This window comes from Syngnathus floridae, chromosome 15, assembly GCF_059516105.1.
Source record: "Syngnathus floridae isolate MCC-2025c chromosome 15, RoL_Sflo_1.0, whole genome shotgun sequence".
Taxonomy (NCBI): domain Eukaryota; kingdom Metazoa; phylum Chordata; class Actinopteri; order Syngnathiformes; family Syngnathidae; genus Syngnathus; species Syngnathus floridae.
In genome coordinates, this window is record NC_142427.1 from 3572219 (window position 1) to 3595212 (window position 22994).

At 53.1% G+C, this 22994-nt stretch overlaps 2 protein-coding genes across 6 annotated transcripts; one reads left to right on the top strand and one right to left on the bottom strand.

Annotated features, from left to right (window-relative positions):
* The first annotated feature begins 2 nt into the window (after positions 1-2).
* Positions 3-1597, top strand: LOC148385899 (zygote arrest protein 2.L-like). Of its 4 annotated transcripts, none has more exons than XM_088399281.1 (4): positions 3-622; positions 911-1083; positions 1181-1256; positions 1370-1597. In XM_088399281.1, exons 1-4 carry the CDS (start codon positions 83-85, stop codon positions 1511-1513), a joined length of 933 nt encoding a protein of 310 aa, XP_088255407.1. In that variant the 5' UTR covers positions 3-82; the 3' UTR covers positions 1514-1597. The 4 variants fall into 4 exon arrangements, with proteins under 4 accessions (XP_088255407.1, XP_088255405.1, XP_088255406.1 ...); XM_088399279.1 differs by having other exon boundaries at positions 4-622; positions 911-1106; positions 1182-1256; XM_088399280.1 differs by having other exon boundaries at positions 5-622; positions 911-1058; positions 1182-1256.
* A 54-nt stretch (positions 1598-1651) lies between these two features.
* fryb (furry homolog b (Drosophila)) lies at positions 1652-22658 on the bottom strand. 2 transcript variants are annotated; one of them, XM_088399254.1, is made up of 64 exons: positions 22546-22658; positions 22318-22371; positions 22097-22236; positions 21942-22032; positions 21780-21859; positions 21529-21609; positions 21200-21368; positions 21032-21124; positions 20772-20870; positions 19951-20052; positions 19788-19891; positions 19546-19654; positions 19380-19466; positions 19003-19307; positions 18792-18899; positions 18434-18674; positions 18076-18240; positions 17918-18004; positions 17581-17840; positions 17276-17465; positions 17078-17202; positions 16918-16975; positions 16754-16845; positions 16484-16656; positions 16161-16321; positions 15982-16092; positions 15676-15830; positions 15465-15564; positions 15218-15389; positions 14852-15114; positions 12977-13123; positions 12734-12902; positions 12574-12664; positions 12418-12500; positions 12192-12342; positions 11849-11952; positions 11462-11553; positions 11199-11292; positions 10912-11131; positions 10571-10692; positions 10272-10459; positions 10104-10198; positions 9252-9450; positions 8959-9180; positions 8649-8847; positions 8483-8580; positions 8240-8410; positions 8019-8159; positions 7736-7921; positions 7511-7675; positions 7336-7410; positions 7058-7231; positions 6869-6877; positions 6156-6350; positions 5720-5860; positions 5428-5639; positions 5137-5341; positions 4884-5033; positions 4718-4816; positions 3902-3985; positions 3361-3378; positions 3118-3228; positions 2811-3040; positions 1652-2748 (listed from the first exon to the last, which is right to left on the bottom strand). In XM_088399254.1, the coding sequence occupies exons 3-64, from the start codon at positions 22222-22224 to the stop codon at positions 2490-2492; spliced, it is 8808 nt and encodes a 2935-aa protein (XP_088255380.1). In that variant the 5' UTR covers positions 22225-22236; positions 22318-22371; positions 22546-22658; the 3' UTR covers positions 1652-2489. The 2 variants fall into 2 exon arrangements, with proteins under 2 accessions (XP_088255380.1, XP_088255381.1); XM_088399255.1 differs by lacking the exons at positions 19951-20052; positions 20772-20870; positions 21032-21124; ... (5 more) ...; positions 22318-22371; positions 22546-22658 and having other exon boundaries at positions 19546-19696.
* Positions 22659-22994: the final 336 nt, after the last annotated feature.

The following is a 22994-nucleotide window of genomic DNA, read 5'->3' on the forward strand; positions in this document are numbered from 1 at the left end:
TAATTGGCGTCCGCTCCGTCTAATCACGTGGTATAAACCCAAACGGGCACGCTTTGCTCAGTTTTCACTCCATGGCTCCAGGATGGAGGGCTTCCCGACCACCTTCCCTCCGCCCTACGGCGTGGTGTGCGCCCCCGCCGCGGGCCCGATCCAGACCCCGGGGAGTGTCTGCTGGCCCAGGCGGGAGGCGCGCTTCGTGACGCCGCACGGTGTCAACTACCTGGAGCTGTGCAAGGCCATCCTGGGCCAGGCTTGGCCGCCCCCCGCAGCCCGAACCCGAGACTGCGGCGTGCAGGTGAACGCCAAAGTGGACAAGACAGTGCAGTGCTCCCTGGGGCCCAAGACGCTGCTTGGCTCGGGGAAGCGGGGGGAGGACGAGGAGGACAGGGACGAAGACTGCCCTGGTGGCGGCAGCGACAAGACGCCTTCAGTGAGCCAGCTGCGATTCTTCACCCGACCGGTGTCTATTTACTCGCCCGTGCTCGAGCGCGGCTTTCACACGGAGCTCGCAGAGGAAGAGGCGCGTGACGAGGAAAAGGAGCACGAGCAGGAGGGGAGCATACATCCGGAACAGATCCACAAGGCCACTGTTCATCGGGCCAACAGGGGCTCCATTTTACAGGTTTTTGTCGTTCTCCCAAAAATTCCATTCGATATTAGTGATAAGATCAGGAAAAAAAATGCACCGGCGACATTCTAGGTTTAAAACAAAAACTACATTCACGTGCAGTGCATACTTCTTGTATAACAGAAGTGCTCAAGAAATGTGCATGTGAGTGGAATTTACACAGCTAAACTAATTTATAATTCGAATTTCATAATAAATAAATAATATAATAATAAAATAATTTATTTAAATATTCAGTGGGTCAACTCATTTACGATGTGAATGTCTGTCTGTGCTGTGTAGTTTCTGGACCAGAGGTATGGCTTCTTCCACTGCAAAAAGTGTAACATCCGGTGGGAGAGTGCTTACGTGTGGTGCATCTCGGGAACCAACAAGGTTAAGTCACCGACTGAGGACACTAAAAGTCTGCACACCCCTGTTCAAATGCAAGGTTCTTGCAACATACAGAAAAAGAGTGAGATGAATTACCCTGAAAAGTGTAACTCAATTTGAACCTGGCTTGTTTGAATGTTAATTATTCCATGAGTATTAACCATGTGATGCATCACCACAGGTGTACTACAAGCAGCTCTGCCGGAAGTGTCAGGTGGGCTTCAACCCCTACAGAGTGGAGTCCATCATATGCAAGGTAGGCAGAGCTGCATGATTGAGGAAGGCGTGGCATTCCTGTGTTGCATTTTTGACACTTGTGCGTGGTGTCAATATGAAAGAAGTGCGCACCTTCACCATGTGGTGTTCCAGGGCTGCTCCGAGACGTGCTGCAGCTGTGAGAAGAAGCAGAGACACATCAACATGACCAGGCCTCACCGACAGGATCTGTGCTGCCGATGCCGGGGCACCAAGCTCTCCTGCGACGCCACCTACAGCTTCAAATACATCGTCTGATGTTGTGACGGCCATGACGTGTTGGGCGGGCGCTCTCCACCTCTCCTTGTCGTTTTTCCACAGAATAAACTAAGTGCATCTCAAGGGTGGACTCTGAATTCTTGTCTTGTTATTTACTTGATAAAGCACTGCCTTCACTGGAGAAAAATTTTTTTTGTTTTATTTGCTGCTCACCTGCGACCCAAATGAGGGTTAGCTTTGTGAGAAAACTGATGCTTTGTTTCAACTTTTACTCTGAACTGAAAAGGCTGTCACACAACGGCTGTAAAAGTATTTACAAAGTGGAGAAAACCAACTTCAATCTAACAAGCTTGTTTTCTATTTTGAAAAATACGCAACTTGTTCGTCGACATGCACACTCACTCGCGCACTCCATACATACTTCAGCAGCGCAGTCAAACAAATCAGGTTTCAGATTTCTCTAATAAATATTTGCAACACACCCTCTGGGACGCATGCAGGTCACATGACTGTTGCGGGACGCGGGGGAGTGATCAGCAGTCGCACACTTTGTCAGTGCTGAATGTCAGCAGACGCACGCACAATTATTAATCTATACGAAGACGCACGGAAATTGCTACAGTTTTGACATCCAGGCTAAGAGTGGGAGGGGAGGGTTGGAGGTGTGACAGTACTAAGGTGCTACAGGGTTTAGGGTGGCGGTAACGCAGAAAGTCTTTGTCGTTTCTGTCACCTCGGGTCAAGTTTTTCCAGCGTGCTGTTTCTTACAGTAGACTAACACTTCCTCCTGTAGGTCTGTTTAGTGCAATGGGGAAAATTTGGGACGGGGGGCCTTAACGGCCATCCTCGTCATGGCGTCGCAGTTAGCGCTAGCATCAGGTCTGTATGTCGGGCTTTGGGCAGGTTTGGTTGTAACGTTACTGTGGGCGGGCAAACAAAGAACAACCGGGGGAAAGTCTAGAAGCGGTTAGAGAAGGTGCCGGGAAGCGTCGCTGGGAGGTGGCTGCCTCCTCCGTCAGAGGCTGGTGCCGGAGGCGCTGGAGTCGGGGAGGTAGGTGGTGACCACGCGGTAGCCCTGAGCGCGGCGGATCATGTCGCGGATCTCGCCGTTGAGCTCCAGCAGCTTGGAGCAGATCAGGCCAAGGTCCTGACGAGAGCCCACCAGGGCGATGGTGCCCGTCTGGCCCAAAGTCTGGTGCCGGAAGTACACATTGAGCAGAGTCTGGACTTCCTTCTCGGCGCCGCCACCGAACACGCTGAGAGGCCACCGCCGCCTGGAACGAGCATAGTACTCGAATGTGGCTCCGATTCCCCGTTTGCTCTCTTTTTTGCCTACCTGCACTCTTGAATGTAGCGGACGGCCTTGGTGAACTCGTGGTTCCTGAGACACTCCAGGATGGCCTTGACCGCCGCCTCCGACGATGGGAAAGTGGGCACGGCCATCGCAGCCACGTGGGCGTGAAGCGAGTGGGCCGGGTGTTCGCGCTCCAGGTCGCTGGCCACCGCCGCCTCCGCTGCCTGAAGGCAGCAGCGGAGCTCGCTCAGCTCCCGGGACATGTTGAGCAGCTAAAATGACAAGGATACAAACGGGACTTCTTTGCAGGAAGGACACGCAGCAGCTACTCCCGTGGAATTATGTTCACCTCGGGCACGGAGCTGATGGCGTGAACCTGGCCGATGAGCGAGCAGTAGGACTGGAAGAGCAGCAGAAGCTGGAAGTGCAGCTTGTACAGCCTCTGGCACAACTCCAGTTGCTGCAAAATTCAAGAGGAATACCGGTTGGGACGTGAAGGGCACCACCGCGGCGGCGGCGACGACGGCATCAACGCGATTGCAGCGCGCATGCTGAAATCACAAGCGCCATAGCAAGGAGAAGAAGAACTTACGGCCAGAGACTCCATTTGCTAGAGTGTGAGAGCGTGTTAGAGGAAGACAATACCATCAGTCAGACACAGACTCGCCCAGACTAGCGTTAGCTTCCGCTCAATGACAATAATGGGGGGCCAGGGGATATTTGTGTTTGCTACTTTTGGTGGCAATTGAACACGTTTGTCATTCTTTGACAAACAGACACGATTGAGACATCCGATGACTTGGACTAAAGGGCAGACTCAAGACTTTGTCAAGACTAAAAGCAGACCGAATCTGGCTATCTATTTATTTATTTATTTTTATGTTCAATGTTTTAGCAGGTAAGTCAATTGAGAACACTTTCTCATTTACAATGGCAACCTGGAGGCAAGGTGTGTGAAGTGTCTTGCCCAAGGACACAATGACACGTGACTGACAAAGTTAGGGTAGAACCGCCAACCCTCCGGTTACTAATCGACCCGCTCTACTGCCTGAGCCACGACCGCCACAAATATTTCAGATTGTTGACAAAGCCCAGCACAAACAGGAACCGAGTATGAAGAGAGAGTTGCCTACTTTCTCTTCAGAGTCTCCTGGCTGGCACGTGACCACACTGTCGCCAGGGCACCTGGGAAATGTGTCCTTACAGCTGCGCAGCCACTGAAGAACACAACAAAGGACAGGGTTAGGGTCATCTTGCCATCGCAGTTAATATTCTGTGTGCTGGCTGTTAGGGTCGATAGATTAGTTTGATCCTATGCTTATGTTGGAATGTAACCTGTAATAATTAAACTCGCTTGTCCTGTCTTAACAAAAGTAGTAGAACAAAGTGCTCAGACCTTTGAACTAATTGACTAGCTGCAGAGGAAGCAATCAAAGTTGTTTTGTTCACACAACATCGTGAAAGACCCCCTGCTGTGCTTTGATCAGCAGGCCAGGGGCTTCGGCCATTTGTCTACTCTGACCCCCACTCTCAACCCCCACTCTGTTTCTCTCAATGAAATGCTCCTGGAAGAGGCCTGAGTCAGACTGCATTCGATCATCGCTGTCCACACAGCGACGAATGGACTCTCTACCTGCATGCAAAATAAGTTGGAGTGTGCACAACTCTAACACTGGCCCTTGCGTGGATTTTCAGTTGATACTTTTTGATAGTTTCAAGAACGTTTGCACCCCTTTGGTTCCTGTTTTAATTCTTGGCAATTTCCGTTCCAGGAACTTTTCGTTCTTGGGTGCAGAAGCTGTACCATAATTGCTGTGCTACAATGCGGCAACCGGATCTATTCGCTCCAGAGGTCCCGTACAAGGTCTGCTCTGGGCCATCAGCTCGGAGTACATTTCAACAGCGGTTCCACACACAATGCCGCTCTGAAAGTTGCTTGCTATTTTTACCGTGACTGCCGCGTCTTCTTTTGTGTTGTAGGTGTCCAGGTACTCCTGAAGCTCCAGCGCGCTGAACTTCATCTTCTCCAGGAGGCCATAAGACATGATCTAAAAAGCAGGACATGTGAAGCCAATGTCGGCAGTAAGCGCCTCACGGCAAGCACGTAGAACTCACGGTGTCTGCATCAATGTATATGGTCGGGCAGTCCGAGCAGGAGGTCAGCATTTGAGAGGACTTGAGGAACTTGGAACCAATCCCCCTCAAGCCCTCGCCAAGGTAGGAAGCCACGTCCGTGGTCAAAGTGCAGAACTTTCCTTGGAGGTTCTGAAAAAGGTGAGATGACAAGAAGGTGGGAAAGCAGATCGGGAGCCATGCTTTTCCAAATGAACGTCCATTTGAGCCAGGAAAAACATTTGGGGTGCCTCACCCTGAAGAGTGACGAGAAGACCTGGAAGGTGTAGACGGCGCAGGAGCCGTCCGAGTCGGTCACCAACTGGTTGACATGACAGCGCCACGCCTCCTCTGCGTCATCGCATACAGCCGGCTGGAAGGCGGCCAAGATGGCGGAGAAAAACGGGGACGGCGGCGGCGGGAAGCCCAGGTCCTCCAAGTCATTCACATCGTCACGTAGACTGTCACCGCGGTTGACTGGGTTAGCATCTTCTTAGATCGGTCACTAGCAAGTTCACTTGAACTTGTGACAAAACATGGCGTTCACCTGGGCAGACTGTTGGGGTCTAGAAAGTCCAGCGGCGGTTGGCAATAGTCAGGCCGACGCTCCGGATGAGATGTGCGGACCTGTGCTTGCCCCGTCAGCTCCAAGGTGAAGCTCTCCCCGCAGTCGGAGCCAGCGGCGAGCTCGTTGGTGCTCAGGGACAGCTCGTCATCCTGAGCCTGAGTGTCGTCGTCGTCACCGCCGCACGATCTCGCCTGCCGAGGACACAGTGCACACCGTCAGCGCACACAAACAAACTGTCCGAGCCATTGCAAAGTGCTGCATGGACTCCTACATGAAGGCCACTGAGGTGGTCATGCAGCAGCAACGCCGGGCCCGGTGCGGCGACGCCCAAGGACTGCGGCTCGGCAGACATATCGTACGACGTGGACAGAGAGTCCGTGCGGTTGGTCTCGTCCGATGGAGACGGATTGGTCTGCAAGCGAAAATCGGCAGTGTGGGACGACAAACACGGCATGCCTTGAGATATTCGGGGAAAGTCACTCATTGTTTTGGATATACATTTTTGTGAAATATTTCTTTCTGGATTTGTCGCACATTCTCTGGAGGGGCTGCAAACTATGTTTGTACCTATGGCGAGGAGGTTCTTTTAGACACAAGTTGAGCTTTGCTGCCACCTTGGTGCAAAAGAGCCATGTTGAACCGTTATGATCTGGGGCAGCATTTAACACCATTGACTCCATTACGTGGCGCTAGCGGGTCCTACGCACCCGCTGCGAATGCGACAGGCTCTGGCTGGCGGAAGACTCCTCTTCCTCAGAGGACTCCTCGGAATCATGGGGATCTTCGTGTCCCAGGCTAGGCGTGCTCCCCGAATGTTGGCTCTCCTCCAGCAGGTCGCCTAGCTCGGTGCTGTCCAGGGATCGGCGCCGCACACCCCAGTTGAAGTTGTCCACCGTCTCGCCCTTGAGGGAACGCACACAAGAACAGTATCCGGCGGGGAGGGTAAGCAAAGAAAAAGGGAGAAGCGGTGACGGCGCCCAATGTTGGCTCATTAAGATTCGTGTCAATGAGGCCTACGCCTCGGTTTGTTCCACCGCCGAGCGCAAGCGTCGAGTCACAAATATGCCAGTCGACAGATTCACGTAGAGGTGAGCTCACTTTTGTTGCCTGTGCTTTCGACATTGGTAACGTGTCTCGTACGTAGGGGGCAGGAAATTCACACCGCTATAGTAATTGTGCACTGACAATTTTACAATGTGCTCATTTCTCCAGTGTAGTCCCAAGAAGAGACATCATCAAATGTTTATCAAGGTGTGTTCACTTTTGTGCGCTTACGTCCTGTTGTTTTGCAACTTTTACACGGGCGATGGGATGCATGTGCCCCACGTGCTTGTTTGAACCATTGGCAAAAGAGCCCAAGGACCACCGCAGCTGTGAGAGTAAAAGGCTCATGTCGATGCTGAATGTGAGCAAAACGTACCTGGAGTTCCTGGGCAGCGCGGGGGGGAGAAAGAGAGACACTCGGTTAGACAGAGACAGAGAGCGAGAGCCATAAAGCCAACATTTCTAATATATGGTGTACTTGTGTTGTAGGGGGGGATGAAGTCATATTACCTTGATGAGAAAATGAGAGGTTAACATGAAAGAAGCCCGGGCTGGTTGAGCTCACCTCGCCGTCCTCCAGCTCCACATCCAGGAAGTCAAAGTCTCTGAAAACTCTGAACTGCTGCTCGCTGGCCGTGTCCTCCAGCGTGTCCTCCCTGGTGCCGCCCTCCTCCGACGACACGCCGCTCTCACGCACTTCCATCATCATGTCCAGGTCGCCGCAGGATGAGAAGATCACCTGATGGTGGAAAAAAAAAGGCAGAGATATTGCCCACAGAAATGCATTCCGCCGTTGCCCACAAAAAGTACTCCGTCGCCCCAGAAGAAAGTGAGGCAGATTACTGAAGGGTTCTTGGTCAGTCCAACTTCTTGTCCACACAGTGAAAGAACGTTCACCAGCTTCTCTCTGGTCCGCTTCTGAGGAAGAGATGGAAACAAAATCATCAAAGTCAAACCCTTGCGAAGGGCACAAAGACAAAAACAGCTTTTAAAAACACATTTTAGATTGGGTAGCGACCTGAGAATACTGAGGTTGTCTCCAGCTGACAGGAACCAGGATGGTATTGGAGTTGGACCCCGAAGAGGTGGACGAGGTGCTGCGGGTGACGGCCATGGCTCGGGCCTTGCCCTCCCTGACGCCAGAGCCCTGGAGCGCGTCGAAGCGCCGCCCAATCACCGGCGTCTGCAAAGAGAAGCCGCGTCAGCTACAGCGGCCTCAAAAGCCCACGGGAGCCATCCTCACCTCGGAGATGTCAAAGGTGAAGTCCAGGGTTTTCCCAGGCAGCACCTTGGCCGAGCCGTCCCACACTCTGCTCACCTCCAGGTTGGAGATGTCGCCGTGGGCCTGGCCATACACCGGGTGCACCAGGCTGGCCGAGCGCGACACCACCAACTTCAGAATGTTCAGGGCGTCCTTCCAGTGCACCGTCTGTGGGGACGTGCACTTTTCAGCTCAAACTGTCTGCTGGCTAGCTGGCTTGCTTTTTCTTCTTGTGGTTCTTTTCTCCCAATTGACGGACACTGACTTGCACAAACTTCTCGATGGTCTTGGTGACGTCGGCATTGAACTGCTTGACGTGCACGGCGCTTAGGTCCATGTGGCTGAGCAAGCAGTAGATGATCTGCAGGAGCGACTGCTGCATAGCGGGAAGGCCTTTATCCAGTAGCTGCAAGGACAGGCCAGCAACGGATGGACGGTTACACGGGCGCGCCGCCGCCACAGCACATGCCAAATGAGAGCCCGCACCTCCGCCATGTAGGTGACCATGTTGAGCGTGATGTCGGAGAAGGCCTCGTGGAGGTAGCGGCACACTACGCTGACCCAGGAGAAGGGGTCCCGCGTGTACGAGCGCGTCTTGTACAGCGTCATCACGTGGGCCAGGTGGGACAGCTTGGTGTTCTTCTCCACCAAACACACCTGTCGGGTGGGAAGGACCAGATGATGGATGTGCTCCAGCCAAAAGCTAACATGAGGTTGCGTATCCTTCACCTGTGCAATTCTCTCCGCACTCTCCTTGCAGAACTGCGTGGGGTGCCCAAAGTGCTGCACCAGGTGCGGCAACAGACACAGCACGTTCAGCGGGAAACCTATGGCAGGGCCAGCTCTAGTCAGTGCTGCCATGCGGAAAGAAGGCGACGTAGATGGACTGTCCTACCCAGAGACTGCGAGCTGTCCACCACCGGCACGCGGGAGACGGGCGTGAGCTGGCAGAAGAGCTGCAGGGTGAGGTCGGATGTGGCCTGGGAGGTGAAGCCCTTCAGCAGGAGCTGCTGGATGCCCGAGAAGCCGCTCCACCTCAGCTGAGCCTGAAGCTTCTCCAGACGCTCACGGTTCTCTGCCCGGTCCAAAGGCACCTGGCAAAGAGAGTCCAGAAGGATGCAGAGTCCGAAGTGCGTCTTCGTCGATTCAGAAGCCACGGCATGCTGCGCTCAGCCTCCTCTGATGCTTGAGCGGGCAGACCGTACCTTGGACAGGAGCTTGTGCACCAGGCGCAGTGACATCTGGTACTCAAATTCAAAGTCCGACTCCATGAGTGAGACTGCCACCCAGAAGACAGTGGCCAGTATGGAAGACGGGTGCGACACGTGGGCAGGGTCTGACAGGACACTGGGATCAATGCGATTGGTGGAGGAGGCACAGGAGCCCGGGCCCCTGCCCGCCCGTGCCAGGCCATGACTGGTGCAGGCCTGGCAAAACATGCGCAAGACCATGTGACGCAAATGGGCGTGCCAAATGTGCAAAACCAGCAAATCCTTGCCTGAATACGGTCCAGAGTGGCACTGCGAGGGGGTTCGCCGGACTGGTAGCCGCACTCGCCAAACTTTTTGGGTACCGAGTAGGAGCGTTGGTGGCGCTGAGACGACAGGGCCGCCAGCCCCGGGCCGGGGAAGTTGAGCTGTCCCGTGCTCTTCCGGTTCATCAGCTTGTCGCTCAGTGCAAAGTCGGGAGACGACGTCCTGTGAGTGAGCATGACAGCATGTTCGCGTTGATAGAGTTTTCCCCACTCTATCTTTTATGCAAGAACCACACGTGAGACAGTTTGCCCATTTTACGCTTGCAAGTGGAGAAATCCATCAGCACCCTGTGTGGTAAGGTGGTGCTAGAAAGCAGTCTAACTTTTGCCTCTTGCAAGAGAATATTTATTGAGAGAAAGCAGGCTGGGGGTGAGAGTGAACATGTTTCGGTGGTCACCCCGCAAACTGGTTAATCAGTGCAGAGGGTCTTACCACTTTGTTTTACAAGGTTGTGGAAACAGATACTAGGGGAGCATGTTAGCTAACTAACTAAGCAAGAATGTTCCCACATCATTTGAAAATTTTCAACTGCAGGGACTTTCAACGAGTCAAGAAAAAGTGGAAGGTTTTAACAAAGTTAATGATTCTAGTCAACATTCTAACATAATCATACGTTCAAAAGAATTTGTCAACCCTAACAAGGGTGACTGTAGGGGTAAAAAAATCCTCTATCAATCTTGCACGTGTTGTATCGGCAGACCGCCTGTTAGCAGCGTCAGCAGTCCCGGAGCGCCACGTTAGCACTGTCGGGGGCGCACTCGAGCCTACTTGCAATCGTTTGCATTTGATGAAGGCGTGTAAGTGCAGATGATAACCTGGTGAGCGCCGCCATTAGGTCGCTGTTCTTCAGACACTCGGCCAGGTTGACCACCACCGATTCCAACGTGAGCAGCACTTCCATCACGTAGCCCTGGCACACACAAAGAGGCTTGCTGGAGGGGAGGAAGTGCTCCCAGCCCCTTTCTTGGCGGTGGGCCCCTCACCTGCACCTCGTCCCCGTGCTCGCCCACCACCTCTACGAGGCGAGACACCAGGTCGGACACGGCGTGGTTGTTGATGGGCTGCCCCAGCGCCCGGAACATCTGGAAGGAGCGACCGGCGTAGTGACGAGACGAGCTGCACAGCGCGGTCTGCAGCGCCACGTCGCTCAGCTGCTGCTCCAGGTGGAAGTCTGTGCCGCGATCACAAGTCGGCACTCTTACGGTGGGAGTCTCAGATGTCTTTGTATTGCTTGGATCCAAGTTTGTACCTTTCCTTTTGGCAAATTTGTATCCACACTCACCTGACTTAGACTCCTTGAAGACGGAGATGACATGGCGCAAGAAGTTGGAGAGCTGCTCGGTGCTCTTGGAGTTTGGGTTTTTGGGTGTGATGTCCTCGTGCACCCACAGTGGCCCCACGGCTCTGAGCAATAAAAACACTTGTAGGCATCCGGCACCGATAACACTACGCAGCACGTTACAACGTGTACACTTTTAGAACGCCCCCACCCCCAGTGTGTTGTGTTATGTGGCCGGTCGGAATGAATCATTCCCAAAGGCATTTTTGATCTGCACTTGTCAAGAAAATCAACAAGATAGATTACTTTTGCCGCTGTCATAGCAAAGGGTGACGCGCGCGTACCTGGTGGAGAGGAACTCGATGAGTTTGTTGGTCTTCTCGTCCGTTTCGAGGCCTGCGTCTTCCAGGTCTTCCAGGTCGTCTGGCGTGACAACAGGAAGGTTGGCCACGCTGCCCGCTGCGCTGACACCACCCAGGCTGGCCGAGGATGAGTCGGACGCCAAGCCCAGGCCCGAATCGGCCGCGGGCGACGCCCGGCACTCCCGCAGGAAGTCAGGCACGTCTGAAACCGACGTGGGCTGTTTGTCCCAAGCGCTCGGGGCTCGGAGGACGGACAGCAAGGGTCTTACTGGAGCGCCGGCGGTCGCTGTGGTGGCCGGACTTAACGGTCAGGGTCTTGTTGTCGCTGCTCTCTCTGGTTAACATTAAGACCGAGGCGATCACCTGAAATGAGAGGAGAGGAAGCCCAAATCAGGTGCTGGAGGAAGGTGGGGAGGAGAGGAAGCCAAAATCGGGTACATGAGGAAGGTGGGGAGGAGAGAAAGCTGAAATCGGGTGCTGGAGGTAGGTGGGAAGTTGGCTGCTGAAGAAAGAAGAGCCCTCCGAGCCTCACCTGAAAGTTGTTGTTACACGACAGCGCTATGAGGAGGTGCAGAAGGAGGCGCTTGCTGTGCTCATAGACTTCCGGTCTGTAGTGGTCCAGGCCTGACAATGACACAACCATGACGCTCAACAATCCGCAGCCTCAAACCAAAAAGGCAGACCCATTTTTGAGAGCTAAGATGGACTCAGTTGCTTCATGGCAGTGTTTTATGGGGAGTTGTCTGCAGCCGCACGACACCACGTGTGCTTTTCTCTGGGTGCTGCCATGCAAGCGGTAGACCTCACTGTTAAACACCAACGCCACTCATCATTTCATGTCTCATCTTATCAGTGAGGGCATTACACAAGACTTGGATGCAATCTATGTGCGTGTGTGCATGTGTGAATTTGTTGGCACCCAAGAAGAGCGCGTGCAGCAGCAGGGGAAGGTGCAAAGCCCAGTCTTCTCTCACGCTGTGATCCACCACCATTTCTGTCATGAAAATGACGGCCACATTACACCTAAAAACACCCACACACCCACACACACCAAAACACACACACACATCAAAATAAAAAATGTAATCGTGGGGCAACAATTTTCACGGACAAAGCATTTTGCTAGCATGATATTTCGATGACGTCCCTGCCTAATGACATTTTCACTTTCAGCAGCTTTCCAACCCGTGTGATCCTTGCTCCCGTCTTAAGTTCTCTGCGTGACCTTCCTTCCGCACGTGAGCCAGTTTTGTCAGGTGCACCTGTTCAGGGGTCCCCTGGGCATGACGGTCTCGGGCAGATAGTCCACCAGCGGTGCCCAGCAGCCACCATTTACGGGCATGGGCAGCGGCTGAGGGCGGTTCGTCTCCAGGACGCTCAGCAGCCAGGCAGCGTATGGCGGGAGAGGGTCAGCTGGGGGGTGAAACGTTAAAACCATTCAAATCCCAATGCGTATACGATACGAGAGCATTTCGGCAAACTGGCTACTTTTCTCGTCCTCGTAGGAACCTCCTGAGCTGTTGCTGTAGCGGGACTCCAGCCTGTTGTGCGCCCTCGCCCTCCTGTAACAGCTCCCCACACGCACACATTGCTGTCATGCTGAGTCCATATGAGGTATATCAAAATAGTACAATGCAGACTGACCGCTCGTCACTCTCCCTGAGCAGTTTGCTTTCATCTGTGTCCAGCAGGTTCTCCTGTCCGACCACAACGGTGTTGCTGCTGGAGGCAGTGCCTACACAAGCGCATGTGCATGTCAAGTCCAAGTATCGGGAAGAGGATGGTGCGTGGGGTGGGGGCTCACCCGTCTGCGAGCTGGGTGCCTTGTTGCTAGCAGCAAATCGGTAGAAAGGCGGGTTGTCGCAGTGCAGTACCACGGGGTTAACAGGGTCGGTCTGCTGAAGCTCAAACAGGAGCTCTTCCATGGTCTGGATGGTGTTGTTCCGACACAAGTAGATCACCACCTTCTTGATCTGCAAACCCACACGTTTAGCGTTGAATGCGAAATGCCAGCGCAAGGTGGCAAATGGTGGCTCTGATGACTGACATAAGTTAAGAGTGTGGTGTCACTGCTGACTCCACACAAGCTGATGAGAAACTGCAGGGTGATCCTCAGGTTGTTGCTCCAGCGTTCATTGGACACCAAAGCGTTCCAAGCACTCTCCATCTCCGGCCCGGGCACCTCGTCGCCGTACTGCAGAAACAAAAGAGGACGGACGGAGACATATCAGGGAACATCCACTTTTTTGCTTTTATATTTATTTTATTGTGCACTTGGGAGTCTTCAAGACTGTAAAAAAGTGTAATCTATCCCTCCAGGTGTTACAGAGATACTTTTATGATCTGTTTGGGGGCTATATTTTACTCCGTTCAGTTTTACTCCATTTTTTTATTATGTATTTTTATCTATTACTACCAAACAAGGGAATGGGTGTGGCCAAACGGTTTTGCAAATCCGCCATCTTTATTAATCTGAGAGACGTTTGTAGTCCAAACAACTCAAGGATGCCGAAGTGGAGGGATCAAAATGTGTCACGTCTCGTCTCCAGCCGTTCCACTATGTGTCTGTTGTCATGGTTTCTGTCTGTGTGCTCGCCCCTCCCCTTCTGTGTGCCCATGATTAGCTTGATTATTCTCATCTGCCCCTTGTTACCTGTCGTGTATATAAATCCTGTCTGCCCCTCACGCCCCGTCGGATTATTAATGTCTTCGTGTCTTTTTGTTTCACGTCTTTGTCGGTCAGTTCTGTTGTTGGTTTTGTTAGTATGTCATGTCAGTTTGCCGAGTCTTTTGAGTTTGCTTCAATAAACCCTGGTCCAAGCTGCACTTGGTCGCCCTGCTCCACTCCTTCCGTGACAAAATGTTTCGTTGTTGGATGCATAAATCCACACAACTCATTGCACCATCCCCCAGTATCAGAACCTCAAAGAAGTGCCTGGTCTAATTTTAATTTTTTAAAGCGGTGTTCCCACATCTGTGGGCAAAGTCCTGCTTGTTCAAGGATGAGTGTTTCAGAAGTCTTTTGTCAGTATAGAGAAGGATTCGCCCAAAAGACTTTGTTTTGTTGATGGTTCAATTCCTTCAATCTATGGAAACAACGGACACCGTAAGTTTGAGATGACACACAAAATAGTAAACTCTATTTCACTTTAATAATATTGCGTGTTTATGATGCCCTCGTTTTCATAGCATTAGCGTCGGTCTTCTGATTTTAGAGCTGTACGCTCTGTTTTCACTTCTTGTGGGTGTATTTTGAGTCGTATCAGATGAATTGCATCGAAGGTGCTGTATTGTTCTTGGGTAACACAATGTGTTAAACGCTTTTTGCTAATGCTAGCATTAGCTTACTGGTTAAGTTGACCGCAGTGCTTGTTTCCAAGACGTGTTCATAAATAATGTGAGGGGATTTATTTTGTTACGTGCTATGTATGGTTGTATGGACAAGTCTTCTGCCGTTGACATCTTTTAATCAATCAAAAAGTTTGCGGCGCAAGTAAACTCTACCTCGGCTAAAAAACTACAAATATGTCCGACCAGAAAGTGAGTGCGGCCTGGAGGGAGTGGGGTGTGAAGTATCTCGTTTGCATTTAAAGAGAGCACACCAAAATGGCTTGCTCTGAGTCGCACCTCAGAAAAAGTATGAGGGACCCGTGATGCTATCAAAATGAGAAATTCAGACAAAAGCATGGCTGTTCCACTTTATATAGACCACAACTGAATGAATAAAATGGAAGACATTAACGTGACATGTAAACTTTAAGAGGCCAGCGAGTTGGGACACTGCTCTCGCTTTGTGTTCCCGGCAAAATTGTCCCTTCGTGAACGGGACTTGTTGGTGAGCGTGTGTACATCCAGGGAAAGGAGAGTGACGGCATAGAGCATATGCCGACATAGGGCGGCATATGGTGGCGGCGTGTCCCACCTTGGCCGTCATGAACATGAGGTTGTTGAGAACCAGCGAGGTGGCCTGCAGGCTGCCCCAGCCGTTGCCCCTGAGGAAGAGCGACACGCCCGCCAGACTGGCTTGGGGCCCGCAAGAGACCTCCTCGTCGGGCGTGCAGGGGCTGGAGGCCGGCGGCAGGAGGCCTGTGTCCACCAGCTCCATGTTGCCCAGCCAGGGCAGCAGGTAAGACAGCATGATCTGACGCCCGTTGGAGTGGGTGCTCGGGAAGCGCTGGCTCACCTCTGCACACCAATACAGACAAACAGACACGCACGCAGACAAGTGCAACAAAGACGTTACTGCAGAACATAACCCAAACTACTTCCACCACGTCATGTGACTGACCCGAGAAGAGAGGCAGTGTGAGTTCTGGGTACATGCTGGCCAATTGATTGGAGAGCTGCGATAGGTTGACACTGTAGAGAGGCGGCATAGGCCCATGTGTGCCGTACAAGATGTTACCAGGCTTTTGGTCCACCATGCGCTTGGAGTACGCACGTAGTTTGGATTCCAGCACCTGAACACATATGGCAGCATTCCGGATCATTGATATCGTTCATGTCAAGCAGCCAACTCAAGGACTGGACCAGACCTGCATCAGCTGCATGGAGATCTCATAGATTTCCCTGCTGGTGTCTGACGCCTTGAACAGCACCAGATTGAGCAGCGTCACCAGGTCACACGGGTAGTTCCTAGCCAGTCGTGGGGTTACAACACAGTTGAAGGAATGGTGCAATGATCAAAAGAAGCTCAAGAATTTCAAGAGGATATTTTGTGTTAAGATGATTTTGTTCAGCTTCTACCTGTTCCCGCACACGGCGGCGATGGCCTTGAAGCATCCGGACGCCAGCTGGTACGAGCCGGTGAAGCAACGATCCACGGCCCAGTTGAACAGGTTGCTCTGCTCCGGGTTCAGCTCCAGCAGCAGAATCACCACCTCACAGCCCAGACGGTGAACCTGCGGCAGGAGAACACGCACAGTCGGGAACAACCTGGAGTGTATGCAGCATGACCACGACAACGACGACGACTTCTTGCACAACTACTGCTGCCGGCTCTTTTTAATAATCGCCATCGCATGGCACTCCTAGTGTACAAGTCGGACGAACCCGCTTGTCTTGGCAGGCCAAGATGTTGTCCAGCCATTTGTAGAGGTAGCCGTCGGTGGACAGACCCACGTTGTCGAACACGGGACCGCAGCACAGGACGGCCGACATGGCCTGGGCGGGAAGTTAGCAAAACGTCAGGACTGTCCAAAGACACCCCCCCCCCAACCATCAAAGCTGACCTTGAGAGCGCAGTACTGGTAGCGAGTGATCTGATGGTTGCGGTCGCTGTAGCGGTCCAAGGGCGTGAACATGACGCTGTAGGGCCCGGCCCATTGGCTGAAGAGGATGAAGAGGTTATGGCGGAGAGACTGCTGGGGGAACAGGAGGCGACGGTGCTGGACTACATAAACACGCACACACGCAGAGAGAACATGACAAAAGTCAGTCCTCCTCTCGCCTCTTCCTTCCGCCGGTGTCTAAGTGCTCACCACTGCCCTCTCTGAATCAAAGGGGGGAAATAAAGCCAATGTCCCCCTTCCATCACGACTCAGGTGTGACTCACCAGGCACGCACTGGATGAGGTTGGCCACCATGCTGCTAAAGTGAGCTCTGATGTCTTTGAGCACGTCCATCTCCTTCTCGTTCTCCGCCTCCAGGAGCATTCGCGTCAGGTCCACGTACTCCAGGAACAAGGCCCCCAGCACCAGCGAGTCGCGCTCCAGCGCTCCATTGGTGCTGCCAACCGTCGGGCAGAAAGGTGCCGTGAATACAGCTGCGCCATGGCTGAACCATTACATTTCACATGGCCTTGCTTGCTGTTGTTTTATTGCACCTGTCACTGATGACACCAGCGTTGGCCAACAGTTCAAAGATTCTCAGCAGCTGCAGCCTAAGAAGATCCCTCCTCTCTCGTCGCTTCTTGTTCTGACAGTCAGACGCACATATGCAAAGTCAGCTGAGGCCGACAGTGACAAGGACTCCCTCATCTCCGTATACCTCAGGTCGACGTTCTAGAGCCTCCTTCATGAGTGGATGGAGTTCTTCCATCAGCTCCCTAGAGTAACATAGATGGCAAAATGACATCAACTCCCCACCCCAAAAAATTGACTCCCGATTAGAAAATACAATAATGTGCCAGCTCAGCTGGACGTCACACCTGAAGACGAGGGCATTGGTGCAGCCAAAGCCCAACACCAGAGACTCTGTGATCTCCAGACTCTCGGCTCTCATAAGCGGAACGAGCTGCTTGAGAAGCCAGGCGACTGACGGCGTGCCAATCACCTGCGTGCGCACACAAGTGACAACGTCAGTCCATTCACGGGGGTGAAAAACAGCATAGGCGGGTTGGCACCACCTTATTGTCGTAGGTGACGCTGCCGTCGGGCGTGGTGGCCGTGATCTCGGGCGTGGACGCCCGGAGGTGTCCGGGCGACATGATGCTGGGCTTAGCCACCCCGAGGCACAGGATGAGGTAGTTCCGCCACAGAGACATGGAGTTGTCGCAGGAGCCGGCCGTGCTGGTCTTCTTTGTGTTGACCGGGCTGCTGTGTGAGCGAGAGAACTCACCTGTACTAACTTGCCTTATCTCTGCCTACCTGCTTGTAGCATCTCTTTTGTCTCCTTTCCTTACTCCTTGTAACCCTGGCAAAGCAAGCTTACTTGGGGTCGATGAGCGGCAGCAGCAGCTGCACCCGCGTGAAGGCGTAGGGCCAGGCATAGCTCAAGGCCACCGGGCAGTGCTTTGGCAGGTGTTCCTGGCGCAGGAAAATGTGCAGGCACAGCACCCAGGGGTCCTTCAGGCACTGGGCGAAGATCCACACGTGGCTGGGGCTCTTCACGTCGTAAGAGCTGCTCACCAGTCGTGCCGTCCACTCCACCAAGAACTGGAGGTCCACATGGTGGCTCATGGGTAGTGTGGACTATGGAGGAGAAGAGCGGCGTTCCCAGTGAAAGGCTACGGGCACGGGCGAATTACGCCTCTCTGACAGTTACACACCGAGTCGGAGACGGCCGCGTGGACGAAGCTGTCCAGAACAGCCGGACTCAGCTGGTCCATGACTTCGATCATGGGTTTGTCTTCATCCTGCGGGACGGATTTTGTCACTTGGTTTGGGAGTGAAGTCGTAAAACAAAATGTGGATTGAGATGGTGTACCTCGGCGTGCCCGAGCGCGGCGAACAGGCATCGAATCTCTCTGAGCACGCCCACCGCTAGCTTCCTGGTGCTTATCTGGCACGAGCAGAGTAGCAGCAAAGCCAGACCTTCCACGGCGTGAAGAACCGAGCAGTGTGGGCTCCGCTCAGACATTCTGGGGCTCGCCTAAGTGATAAAATTTCACATTGCCTCCAATGAACGATATCACATCTTTTCCATGCAGTTGTAGTGTCGTGAGTGCCGTGAGATATGCTGCCCCAAAATCGTCTAATATTGTGCTTCCTGAGAACCATAAGCTGTCAGAAGATATTTTTTGTCTGTCTGTCTGCGTTCAGTGTGCAAAGAAGTAGAAGCCAACCTCCACGCCGCCTCGCATCTTCCCCTGTAGTTGCAGCGCCAGTCTCCACTGAGTGAGAAGCTGCAGCAAGAGCTTCACCGACGCGTCTTGAAGACCCTGCTGGGTCTCTTGCACTTCGCGCAGCAGGAAATGCGTGTAGCCGAAGAGCACGTCTTCCCTCCAGTCGGCGAAATCCAGCAAGAGGCTCTGAAGGGAGTTCTGGGAAATAAGACGTAGCTCGTCGTCCATGTGCACCGTAAGTCTGAGGAAAGGCGACACGAGGAGGAAAAGTGAAGAAGAGCGGGAGCTCCACATCGTCGTTGCCCACTCGCATCCCTGCCGATTTGCAGAGGCGGTCAAACAGAACAAAATCCGGCACCGTGAAAGGAGGTCAATGAGCTCGGGCTTGGACATTCCGTCGGGAAGGATCCGAGGAACGGCAGCAACACACGTCCGGAACAGGTCGATCTTGGGCTTCCTTTCACCCCTGCTCCCAGATGACAACAAAGCCACATGAAGTATGCCACATAAAATGGCCAGCATTTGGATTGGAAGCAGACAGGGATATTGCGCCAGAGAGCGCCACCTACGTGATCATGTCCTCGGGTTCCTTGTTGAGCATTTGCGCGCTGGTGAGCATCATGCAGCGGCCCACCTCCTTGTCCAGGTGCCTGAGGACACTATCCAGCGCCCTGCGCACCTGCGAGTAGTACAAGGACATGCCAATGAGCTTGGCCTCCTCCTCTGTGAGGGTTTTGCTCAAGTAGGTCTTCTTCTTCTTCAGAGAGTTGCCTGAGGGCAGCGTGGCGCCCGTGTTGGGCATGGGAGGCTCGCCGTCTTTCTGCTGCAGGGCATCAGCGATGACCAGGAAGGCTCGTAGGCCGATGTTCATACGCTGTGACGAAAGCCGGAGCGAGTAAGGCAGACAGTCTCTTCAACAAGGAAAGCGGCGGGAGGAATGGCATACCTCTGGATTAAGGCTGAAGGCTTTGGCGGGCTTCCCCACACTCAGAAGATCAAAGATGATCTCCTTCATGGCAAAGTCCAGCCTCTCCTGAGCACAAGTTGACATCAAACATGAAAGGCATGCTCGCTTGCTAGCGTCCAAATAGCTTTGAGAACACCCTCCGAACCTGCGCGATAAACTGGATGATCTTGACAAAGATATTGAGTGGCATGTCTCGGGGGACCACGCTGCGGCTCCCCTTGGGGAAGAGCGTGGAGGTGATGGACATAAGGCGGCTGCGGGGGAAGGCACAAGGAACCAACTAGACAAAGTGTCGCCTGCAGTGAGGTGGAAACCCGTTGACGCTTGACGTGCAACACGCCGTGAGCGGCTTGTTGAAAAATAACTTACGCGTCTCCATGTGCGTACCTTTGTGTGGCAGTGTTGCTCTCGCACTTGATTCGGATCATGTAAACCCACAGCAGGCGGTAGAGCGACTCCAGGGCCACGCGGGCCATCTTGGGGTCTTTATTCTGCATTCAACAGTGACTTGATACACAAACCCACGTAATTGCTGTTGTTTGCTTTTTACCTTGAGGTTGGACAGGCAGTTGTTGAGGAAAATGTGCCAGCGGCTGAGGAACAACTGCTTCTGACTCACGCACAGCAGACACGTCACCAGAGGATACAGCGCCTGGTACACAAGAAAGAGGAGAGAAGGAGAGAGAGACAGAAAGAGAGAGAGACAGAGCGAGAGAGCGAGAGGGAGAGAGCGAGAGGGAGAGAGAGAGAGAGAGAGAGAGAGAGAGAGAGAGAGAGAGAGAGAGAGAGAGAGAGAGAGAGAGAGAGAGAGAGAGAGAGAGAGAGAGAGAGAGAGAGAGAGAGAGAGAGAGAGAGAGAGAGAGAGAGAGAGAGCGAGAGCGAGAGAGAGAGAGACTCACGTCTGAGGAACTGCCAGCCCGTTGACGGGGGCTCATCGGTTTTCACTATTTAAACGTCGACTGTCCAAGAACAATTGACGATTTACCTTTTCTCAGGCCGTGTCACCCGGCCTTAGCAGAAAGACGCGGTTATTGGACCCTTTCATCTCTTTCAACAATAACAATGACGGCACATGTTGACGGGCAGGTTGCCCAAACAAAGATGGGCAGTAAAGATGATAATAATCGCACGCCGCGCTTTCGGAATCATACATGGGCCAGCTTTTCAAATGAGCTTTTAAGCAAGGCTTAAGGTTGTAAAGTCAGCCTTCAGACTGCGCTCTTGGCACACACATTGAGTGCAAAGACTGCAAGTCAACGTGGAGGCAAACAAACATCTGTTCCAATCACTCTGAGACTGGGCTCCTCCCCCTCCCGCTTGTAAGCGGCCGCGCAAATAGCTGCTCATGTGGAGGCAGCAACAGGCACTCACCAGGGAGTGTTTCTTCCTGGAGGACAGGTCCAGCGTGGTGTCGTACAAGCTCTCCACAAAGTTGCGCAGGCACGGCACGTTCACTTCATTCTTCACCGTCTGCCAGAAGATGGAAAGAGAGGGACCCGAGGGTTGGACATATGTCGGTGTCTGATTATGGCTTTGGAGCTACAAATATATCTTTCCCACTCCTGGGCCAATTGAACTTTCCATACATGGATGAGCTGAAAAGGGCAAGCATCATTTGCACGGGTACTCACAGCAGCGACGGGCACCAGAATCTCCACAAAGAGTCCGGCCAGAGAGTGCTTAACATCCTTGTCCTTCACCTCCAGGAAATACTGCGCACACTCCTAAGTGAGCAGCAGCAGCAGTAGAGGTTAGTTCCACCAGCCAGAGGGCCCCCTGGAGCAATTTCAGAGCGCTACCTGCATGAACTGGAAGGAGGCCTCAAAGTCCTCCACGGGGTACATTTTGATGCGGAAGAACTTGAGGCCCATGATGAGGCTGATGGTGGACTGCAGGACGTAGGAGCTCTGCTCCTTCTGTCGCAGTTCCTTCAGCTCCGAGATGAACTTCTTCCTAACGGCCGAGAATCTGGCCGCAAAGAAACAAAGGTCCAAAACCACGTGCAGCAAACATTGTACAAAACATTGGAAGGCATGCGGAGGGTGGCCGGAGGTGCGCAAAATGGAAACATTCGACTGCACACCAAGACGGCAGGGCGGGGCAAACAAGGGGCAACAGAGCCAAGCACCTGGACTGGGCCACCACTCCCACAACTTCTGCGTAGAGGTCGGCCACGATGTGCATGTTGGCCGTGTTGGGTCCCAGATACCTGAGACACACTTTGGATCAGCAAAGGATGGACAAAAGTATCGGGACGCACCAACATCAACATCATGGACCAGGTGGCAGCGGCCCCGATTCTTTTATCCACGATGTGTATTTAAGATGGTGCCGAGCTGGCGTTTGACACATGCAGCGCCTTGTCTGCCGCTTCCTTACCCTTCCTTGTATTTGAAGTGCTTGAAGGCCAAGTTGATTACTTCCTGGATGAGTCCATCGAGGAGGGGATGCAATGGGATCTGAAGCGGGAGGAACAAAGATGAGCCCGACGGTAACGCGACACGGCGGCGGTGCGACACGGTGGCGGCAAGGCACACTCGCCTGCTTCAACACTTCGATGAGCACCAGTGAGAAGATGAAGTCAATGGCCAAATCCCTCCGCTCCAGCAAGTAGTCCTTCTGCTGCTCATCACTGAGAGGTCAACAAAACAGTCTTTAACTCTTACTCTTTCCGAGTGAGCGGCGGTTTTGCTAACTTTTTTGACTTGGTGTTGGCGCGGGGTCGATACTCATGCGACTCGTCCTCGAGGCCGTTCTGCCGCTTGTACCAGTCGAAGAGTGTCCTAAGAATGGAGGGCAGGCAGTACTCTGCCAGGGAGCTCATGCTGCTGATCAGCTGCAAACACAAACATGGAGCAAGTGGGAAGGTGATTGACAGGTTCCATGTTTGCTGTCATCATCGTGTGTGGCCAAAAACCTGGTCAAACTGTGGATCCTCTCCTCTCTGCAGAGACTTGTTGAGTGGCTTCTCCTACAAAAACCACACATAAGAAATTTAATTGCACAAAAAATAGCGTTGAAAACGTTTTGTAATTTTATATTGGGCTAAATTGATGACGCCCATTTTGCATGATTCAAATGAGACAAACGGAGGGAGGTGCCTCTCGATCTGCCTTCATATTAGAGTACATCGAGCCACACTTGCCGCACACACTGCGGCTCACCAGCGGCTCAGCCATGATGATGCGGATCTTGCGCTCAGACAGCAGTGTGAAGTTGGCAAAGAGGCTCTTGAGGACAAACTCGCCGGGCTTGCTCTCCGGGTCCACGTTGACGGGCGCCATGACGACGGAAGCTTTTCTCTCCTTGGCTTGCTGTGACAGATGGGATGGGCGTCTTCAGTCCCACCGGCAAAGCTGGACAAAGGGACAAATTCAACGTCGACTACCAACTGTGTTCTTTCTTTATTTATTTGGCACGAACTCATGTTTGTGTCACAGTGACCTTTGCTTCCGGAGCTCGTGCAGATGTGAGCAAATACTAATTGCTAAAGAGGTCACCCCCATCCCCCCAGGCTGGCCCCTGTTTTCATGAAACATTATCTCTCTGGCAAACGGGACACCGTGCGCTGGCGCAATCCCGGCCCGGCCCGCC